The following is a 9,456-nucleotide window of genomic DNA, read 5'->3' on the forward strand; positions in this document are numbered from 1 at the left end:
ATTACTCTTCCAAAACCATCATACAACCCACCTACACCCACCCACTTAAATTCAAACCATCACTCCTTCTTTTTCACACATCATAACCACCTAAACCCCCTTGACCAAACCATTCACACACCTCCATCTCCTCCATTTTCTTCTTTTTCTACTCACTTCTTTCTTCTTTTGCTCGGGGACGAGCAAACCTTCTAAGTTTGGTGTGGTAAAAGCATTGCTTTTTGTTTTTCCATAACCATCTAGGGCACCTAAGGCCAGAGACATTCTCATTGAAGAGGATAAGCCCATCACTAAGAAAAGGATGGAGCAAATAAGAGATCATGGACCTCAACAAGAGCATGAGGAAATTCCTCACCATGAAATCTCTGAGATGCCTCAAGGGATGCACTTTTCTCCACAGAATTATTGGGAGCAAATTAACACCTCCCTAGGAGAATTAAGTTCCAACATGGGACAACTAAGGGTGGAGCACAAAGAGCACTCCATCATCCTCCATGAAATTAGAGAAGATCAAAGAGCTATGAGGGAGGAGCAAGAAAGACAAGGAAGAGACATAGAGGAGCTCAAGAGCACCATTGGTTCTTCAAGAAGAGGAAGACGCCACCCTAACTAAGGTGGACTCATTCCTTAATCTCCTTGTCTATTTATTTTCTGTTTTTCAATTTTTGAGATTTATGTTTATTTATATTTGTGTCTTATTACATGATCATTAGTATCTAAGTGTCTATGCCTTAAAGTTATGAATATGAATCCATCACCTCTCTTGAATGAAAACTGTTTTAATTACAAAAGAATAAGAAGTACATGATTTCAAATTCATCCTTGAAACTGGTTTAATTATTTTGATGTGGTGACAATACTTTTTGTTTTCTGAATGAATGCTTGAACAGTGCATATGTCTTTTGAAAGTTGTTGTTTATGAATGTTAAATATGTTGGCTCTTGAAGAATAAGGAAAAAGGAGAAATGTTATTTGATAATCTGAAAAATCATAAAAATGATTCTTGAAGCAAGAAAAAGCAGTGAATAAAAAAAGCTTGCAGAAAAAAAAAATAACGAAAAAAAAGAGAAAGAGAAAGAAAAAGCAAGCAGAAAAAGCCAAAAGCTCTTTAAACCAAAAGGCAAAAGCAAAAAGCCAATAGCCGTTAAAACCAAAAGGCAAGGGTAAATAAAAAGGATCCAAGGCTTTGAGCATCAGTGGATAGGAGGGCCTAAAGGAATAAAATCATGGCCTAAGCGGCTAAACCAAGTTGTCCCTAACCATGTGCTTGTGGCGTGAAGGTGTCAAGCGAAAAATTGAGACTGAGCGGTTAAAGTCAAGGTCCAAAGCAAAAAGAAGAGTGTGCTTAAGAACCCTGGATACCTCTAATTGGGGACTTTAGCAAAGCTGAGTCACAATCTGAAAAGGTTCACCCAAGTATATTTTTATTAGTTTTTAATTAAAATTTATATTTCTGGACTTTACTATGAGTTTGTGTATTTTTCTGTGATTTCAGGTATTTTCTGGCTGAAATTGAGGGACCTGAGCAAAAATCAGATTCAGAGGTTGAAGAAGGACTGCAGATGCTGTTGGATTCTGACATCTCTGTACTTAAAGTGGATTTTCTGGAGCTACAGAACTCCAAATGACGCGCTCTCAATTGAGTTGGAAAGTAGACATCCAGGGCTTTCCAGCAATATATAATAGTCTATACTTTGTCCGAGTTTAGATGACGCAAACTGACGTTGAATGCCAGTTCTATGCTGCATTCTGGAGTTAAACGCTAAAAACAGGTTACAAACTGGTGTTCAACTCCAAGAGAAGCCTCTACACGTGTAAAGCTCAATGCTCAGCCCAAGCACACACCAAGTGGGCCCCGAAAGTAGATTTCTGCATCAATTACTCATTTCTGTAAACCCTAGTAACTAGTTTAGTATAAATAGGACTTTTTACTATTGTATTTACATCTTTAGTTTCATCTTTAGATCACGTTTGTGGGCTGGCCTCTCGGCCATGCCTGGACCTTCATCACTTATGTATTTTCAACGGTAGAGTTTCTACACTCCATAGATTAAGGTGTGGAGCTTTGCTGTTCCTCATAAATTAATACAAAGTACTACTGTTTTTCTATTCAATTCAAGCTTATTCCTTCTCTAAGATATCCATTCACACCCAAGAACATGATGAATGTGATGATTATGTGATGCTCATCATCATTCTCACCTATGAATGCGTGCCTGACAAACACTTCCGTTCTACATGCAAACAAGCTAGAATGAGTATCTCTTAGATATCTAATACAGGGGACCGAGTCCGAGATATTGGAATCTTCGTGGTATAAGTTAGAACCCATGGACGGCCATTCTTGAGATCCGGAAAGTCTAAACCTTGTCTATGGTATTCCGAGTAGGATCTGGGAAGGGATGGCTGTGACAAGCTTCAAACTCGCGAGTGCTGGGCGTAGTGACAGACGCAAAAGGATAGTAAATCCTATTCCAGTATGATCGAGAACCGACAGATGATTAGCCATGCAGTGACAGCGCATTGGACCATTTTCACAGAGAGGATGGGATGTAGCCATTGACAACGGTGATGCCCTACATAAAGCTTACCATGGAAAGGAGTAGGAATGATTGGATGAAGACAGCAGAAAAGCAGAGGTTCAGAGGAACGAAAGCATCTCTATATGCTTATCTGAAATTCTCACCAATGAATTACATAAGTATCTCTATCCTAGTTTATATTTTATTTATCTTTTAATTATTAAAACTCTATAACCTTTTGAATCCGCCTGACTGAGATTTACAAGGTGACCATAGCTTGCTTCAAGCCGACAATCTCCGTGGGATCGACCCTTACTCACGTAAGGTTTATTACTTGGACGACCCAGTGCACTTGCTGGTTAGTTGTATCGAAATTGTGAAAAAGAACTAAAATTATGAACGTGCGTATTAAGTTTTTAGCGCCGTTACCAAGGAATGAACGATCACGATTTCGTGCATCACCTACAAGCTGGAGAGACTCGACGGCAAAGAAATCCCGAGAACATGGAATGCAGGTATCCTGAGAAGGTTCTATTCATAGCTTGGGCACACCGGCCAAGCGGCCTGACGAGCTAGATAGATGTTTACTTTTATCAAATGATAATTTCCAATGATTTACTTTTATCAAATGCCTACCATGTTCATGAATTTGTCTAGTTAACGACTAATTTTTACTTGTCTGAATTCTTCCATCTACTATTCTCCAATACGTATCCCACACAATCGCATTCTTCAACGGCAACCCGGGACTGATCACCCCGGGAGCCAGTTGGATCATAGCCATAATTAACAGCCGTGATAATATGACGAAGACGGTTTCAACCACGTTACCAACGTAAACGGCAAAACGGACACAAGCAATAAGTCCACACCAGAAAAATGGTAACAAAGCATAAACGCTACTAAACAAACAAGATAGAGGCAATAACTAGAAACCGACCAAGCGACCATTAAAGAGTAACAAAGGTCTTAACGGTTGAAACAAACTATTTTACAAAACCATGCACAAGTTACAAGAGTTCACTTTCAGGGCATATCAACAATCTTGCCGTCCTGAATCGTTTTGAAACCCCGATAGCCGACGTGTCGAAGTCCGGAACCACGATCTTCACCTGAGCCTTAAGGGCCTCCTCAGTCATGAAGATCGCGTTCTTTCCTTGCTCTTTAGTCGCCTTGTGCTTTCTCTTAAGCTCTTCGACCACGGCTTGAGCATCTCTAGCCGACGAAAAGGCCTGGTCACGTTCCTTCTCCAAGGCCGCCACCCGACCCTGCGCGGCATTTAACTGGCTCTCGAGAGTCATCTCCCGCTCGACCAAACGGGACACGGTCTCATCGGAGGTTTTCAACTTCTCCTCAGCAGAGGCAGCTTTCTCCTCAGCAGCCTTGAGCTTCTCCCCTGCCTCGGACAGCTGCCCTTGGAGCGACTCGACTTGAACTTTGAAATCGTTGTTCGCCTTGACAGAAGACTCAAGTTTCCTTCGAAGCGCCTGCATCCCCGACAGCTTGAACTCGGCCTTCCAAGCCATCACAGCTCCGCGGAGCAGAGTACGATACATCCACCTCGTCTGGCCCGCTAAATCGGTGCCATGGAAGTGGTCCTCCGTGCCAGGGATCAGCTGGGAGTCAAGGAAGGCGGCAGCGTCAAAATTCTTCTCCATCACGGTAAAGGTTCCTTCCAGGCTGGAGGATGCCCTTCACCTCTTAGGAGTGGGGATGAGCTGCAAATCATCATCCTCCTGACGAGAAGGGGACGAGTGCCCAACAACGGCCGTCTCATCGAGAACGGGAGAAGTTCGCGCCCCGACAGAATTCTTATCGGACATCTCGGCGTCCCGAGGAGAAGGTACGGTAGGGCCTTCCGACTTCTCGGCATCCTTCTCCTCGTCGCTATCCTCCAAGAAGGTCTTGACTAAACTTTCGAGCCCGATCACCGAAGCAGACATCTCCACTACAGCAAACAAACAAACACGTCAGTCGTGAAGTCGGAAATAACAAGCAATGATAAACAACGCAAAAGTACAAGACAAAACAGCTCACAAATATAACTCCTGGCGGCCTCCCGTTCACCCATAAGGAGGTGGGGGTTCACGAGGTTCTTTCCAAAAATCGCAAACAACACATCGGCAATTCTCTTATTTACAGGGGACATCCCCTTGTAGGTCACCTTAATGAAGGTGTTAGACCCCGCCCCGAAGCTCCAATACGTCGGGATGAGGCATTCTCCCTCTACCGACAACCAAAAGGGACGGCGACCTTTGACAGGGCGAACTTTGAAATATTTGTCCTTGAACCCATGATAGGAGTCCTCGAACAAGCCAAATATCCGACCTTGGGCAGATCGGAAAGACAGGAACCCTTTCCTCGCTTTCCCTTGTTTGGAAGGGTTAGTAAGGCTGAAGAAGAAGAGAAAGACGTCTACCGACACCGGCAGCTCGAGATATTCACAAACCATCTCGAAACAGCGGATAGAAGCCCAGCTGTTCGGATGAAGCTGCGACGGCGACACGGATATCCGATTAAGAAGCGACATCTAGAAGTCGGAAAACGGTATGCGAACGCCCACTTGGGTGAACATGGCTTTGTAAAACCATATCCAGTCGGGAACCCGGGGGGAATGAAAATTAATCTCATACAGCCGCTCATTGGGGGCAGGAACGAAGACCTCGTAATTGGCCTCCTTGTCTGTCCCCCGGCACAGATACTCGGCTTGACGAAATTCCGTCAACTCCTTCAGGTCCATCTGATTCGACGAGTCCTTCACATCGGAGGTCACCCAGGCATAAGGGTCGTAGCTCGCGGCGGAAGGGGAAGCCCGGGAAACGACGCGAGGCATATCTACAGTGAGGGTACCACTCCGTTAGTCTATGAGGTCGGGTGCCCAGGAAAAACCCATAAACTATGTCCATCCTATTCAACAGTTAAGATCAAGCATGGCTAAAGTTATCTATCATGCAAGCTACCTAAAAGCCTAACCTGGAATGGTACCCCTCCCCTAACACATCTACTTGGCACTAAAAAGTCATCTACCAACAAAAATCAAACAAGACAGCAAGAACACAAAGCAGATACAAGCAACAAATGTACAACAATGAAGCAGAAAAGAGAGAGGATCAAAGATTACCTGAATCGGTTGCGAAAACTGAGAAGGAAGAAGGAAAGATGCACGGAGATGCTAGGACGAAGCTCTGGGATACTCTGGGATTTTTTGGATGAAGAAGAATGAGATAGTAGGAGCAAGAGTGTAAAGGGAAAAGATCAAAGCAAAACTGTTTAAAACTGCCACCCAGGAAGCACGAAAGACCTGGGGGCAAAATAGTCTTTGCATACGGGGTTTTCCAACCCATTATGCTACGCGAAGAACGAGGCGACAAACGGTCGTTCCAACAACGAACAGACACGCGCACAAGAGGCATGTCCACCTCACGGACGGCCGGCCTGATGACGCCACACGAGAAAGGAGATGACGCGCCACCAACTTTCCTCACGGTCGTTGCTGGCGCGTCGGGGGCACTGTTACGGCCTGGCCCAAGCAGTTTACGTGCCGGCCCGACCCGAGCAGCACCCGACCCAAACGGTCGGGGGTGAGATGCTCAGATATCGACCTGGATACGCGTCCCTGACAGCTTCGCCACAGCTGTACAAGGGAGGCCTCGAAGAAGGTGGGCCTGTCCCTACAGGGCCCATCTCTGACACGGTATATATGGGGAAGGACCTGCCCTTCCCCCAAGGTACGTCACATACCACTCACTCTCTACTCGCCTGCACACTTGACTGACTAGGGCGTCGGAGTGTCTTTGCAGGTGACACCCCCCTTTCACATTTGAAGTGCTCGGGACCTCGCCTACCCCCAACCCGGAGACGTACGACCAAACGACTTTCCCTCCATTGATTAGGATACTTGTCCGATCCGTCTGGTACCCGACCTACCAAACAGGAATCAAGATTTAAACAGAAAAAAATAAAAAAATAGTTAGTTTAAATAAACGACAAATTCAAAAAAACATATTGATCATCTAACATTTTTAATAAAATTGAAATGTTGTACATTTTTTAAAAACACTAGCTATCTAAATCTTTGAAATTCTTGCTCACAATAATGTATTCTAATTAAGAAAAGTATTAAGTCATTAAAATTTATTATTTTTTACTATTATTTAGCTATTAATTTATTTTTTTAAGTCTAATTCTTTCAATTTAATCATCTAACAATTTACGTAATTTGTACTTTTAAATATTAATATCTAATTAATTACCAAAAGTAATAAATTTTAATGTTCATCTAACAATCTATTTCTAATTAATTTAAGCAACATTCTTCAATTATATCATTTTGAGGCACTCGGAGTCCTTCATATATACAACAGTTTTTCGATGAACGAACCTGAGCAAATTGATGTATCCAAATTCCAAAATTTTTGCGGTATTTCCAAATTACAAACTTTTGGGGGTCAATATATTTAATCGGTACCCGTATTAAATTATATTGATCCGTATTAATAAAATTTCAACATGCTAAGCAAGTAGTTGGTGCGGCTATTGGCTAATAAACAAAAAGAAAATTGACTAGTAACAATTTCATTTCTATTCATTTTTATTTTTTTCCCAGTTCCAATAATAATTAACTAAAGAAAAAAAAAGTTACTCCCGCTCGGTACAATGTACATTGGCAAATGAATTAATTTGGTTGTGATTTCGTTTCCGATACACATTAATGGAGCAATTCATGGTTAATGGTGGTTGCGGAAAGAAAGAGAATGCGTCTAAAATTGTACGGCAATCTAGTCCACAGTCACTTTTTATAAATTATTCGATTTTAGTAAATAAAAATTAAAATCTGTAATAGAAAAAAGAACATATCCAATGATAATTAAGTTTTTGTGCTCATTTCAGAGGCACCGCAATAAAAAGCCATAGTGAAACGACGTAGTTAGGATCCAACCAGATATAAATTAGAAGAATTTGCGGGGTTTTATTGTTGTACTAGTGTGATTTCCAATAGACTTGGGCTCTCTGAAGAGCCAATCTTAAGTTTTGTGCTTTTCTTATTCATCTCAACACTCACCCTGAAGCTTAACAAAGGCAGCAATGGCCAAAACTTATACCTTTGAGGAAGTCGGTACGCACAATCACAAAGAAGATTGCTGGATTATTATCCATGGCAAGGTTTGTTTTTTACTCTCATTTAGTTTTCTATGGATATCAAATAATCGGCATAAATCCAATCCATTGCAGCAGTAACAACACTTCATTAGATGGAAATTTTCTTAATTATATTGATTTCTACAGAGGCAAAATCATTGGATGCATGCACGTATACTTAATTAGTTATACCATAAATAATTCAATGAACATGCATGCCTTTGCAGGTGTATGATGTGACCTCATTTTTGTATGATCATCCAGGAGGTGGTGATGTTTTCCTGGTGGCCCCCGATGGTACTTAATTAATTAATATCCTTAAACTGTTTGATGCTTCAACTCGGAGTAGAAAACTAGAAATTATATTGTTTCTTGTCTGTTTTACATTACAGAGAAGGATGCATCCGTTGGATTTGACGAAGTTGGGCACAGTGAATCTGCCATAGAAATGTTGGAAACATACTATGTTGGAGAGCTTGATACTGACACCATTACTTCTACCACTGTTTCCGGCGGAGAAAATCATGCTCTGCCGCCACACGCACCCGCCGCCGCCACCAACGCCAATCATAGCTTTGCTGTGAAGATCCTTGTGGCATTGCTCATGCTGGCGTTGGCTTTTGTTGTTCAATACTACTATGGCAAAGGAAACAACCCTCCCAATGGTGAAAACTGAAGAAGTTGAGCTACCTATGTAGTTTTATTCTTTTCAATAACGAATATCATTGCAATTTCATGATGCTGATAGACTGCTGGAGCCATTCTTCTTTGTTTCTATGTTATGCTATGCCTTCTTGCTTAGCCTTGCTAGTTCATTTAGATAAAGTTAACGATGTCTCGAGTTTTCATTGAATATTTGATATTTTCTTCTTTTTGGGATTGTGTGGCACTGTGGTCCAAACTGCACACTGTCAGAGACTCAGGTATCAGAAAATCTGCAGATTATGACAGGGCCTTGTTGTCTTGGGCCATGCAAAAATAGGAGGAGGTTCGCAGCTACGAATATGGTCAATTTTGTCGGCACCATCTTTCTGTTGGTCAGTCGTGAGGCTTATTTTATTGGGCTTAGACCAAATCAGAAATTGGGTCAGCTTTTTGACTTCCTCTGCCTTGGTTTTTGCAAGCATTTACAATGACAAAAGGGTTAATCTGACCGGAGAAAAAACCCAAAAAGAGAGCAACTTTGTTTATCTGAATAAAAATAGGGTGTTCCACCAATAAAAAGAAGAAACAAAGGATGGTAAAAAAAATTTGGAAATATTATGAAAAATAAGGATTAGAATTTAAAAAATAGAAAAGAAGAAAGTTTACTTCTATTAATGAATGTGTGATCAGGGAATAAAAAGAAAATTATTTATAGTCAAATGTCTGGTTTTTAAATGACTACTATCCAATCAAATAATACTGAAATAGACATACATTCATAACAATACATTTATATCAAGAAACACATTTTATGTATCATGTATTATGTATATTGAAATTCTAAATTCTAAAGCATATTGAAGAAATTAACATTTGTTTATCATATCCGGAACCTCCACGCACACAGATATGATGATAATTTTAATGAGAAATTTAGATGCAGGAGATTTGACATTCACTTGTTGTTTCTTTTTTTCTTTTATTTTTGAATAAACTATTAAAATATGACTAAAAAATTTATAGTACAGACAAAAATAATCTAAAAAAATACGAACAATAAATAAGTTTTTGAATGATTTGAAAGTATATTAAAAAACTAATAAATATTTTTTTATAAGTACAAACGATTTATTCATTTTATTCGAATAAT

General features: G+C 40.9%; 1 protein-coding gene across 1 annotated transcript; it reads left to right on the forward strand.

Moving 5' to 3' along the window:
• Positions 7,442-8,760, forward strand: LOC107648062 (cytochrome b5). The gene is made up of 3 exons (XM_016352083.2): positions 7,442-7,685; positions 7,889-7,958; positions 8,054-8,760. Exons 1-3 carry the CDS (start codon positions 7,608-7,610, stop codon positions 8,335-8,337), a joined length of 432 nt encoding a protein of 143 aa, XP_016207569.1. The 5' UTR covers positions 7,442-7,607; the 3' UTR covers positions 8,338-8,760.

This window comes from Arachis ipaensis, chromosome B06 (genome assembly GCF_000816755.2).
Source record: "Arachis ipaensis cultivar K30076 chromosome B06, Araip1.1, whole genome shotgun sequence".
In the NCBI taxonomy this organism is placed as follows: Eukaryota; Viridiplantae; Streptophyta; class Magnoliopsida; order Fabales; family Fabaceae; genus Arachis; species Arachis ipaensis.

Excerpts from the sequence above, each read along its gene's own strand:
- LOC107648062 (XM_016352083.2), top strand. The coding sequence starts at position 7,608 with ATGGCCAAAACTTATACCTTTGAGGAAGTCGGTACGCACAATCACAAA. Across the intron at positions 7,686-7,888 it reads GGATTATTATCCATGGCAAG|GTGTATGATGTGACCTCATT; the intron begins GTTTGTTTTTTA and ends ATGCCTTTGCAG. Across the intron at positions 7,959-8,053 it reads TTTCCTGGTGGCCCCCGATG|AGAAGGATGCATCCGTTGGA; the intron begins GTACTTAATTAA and ends TTTACATTACAG.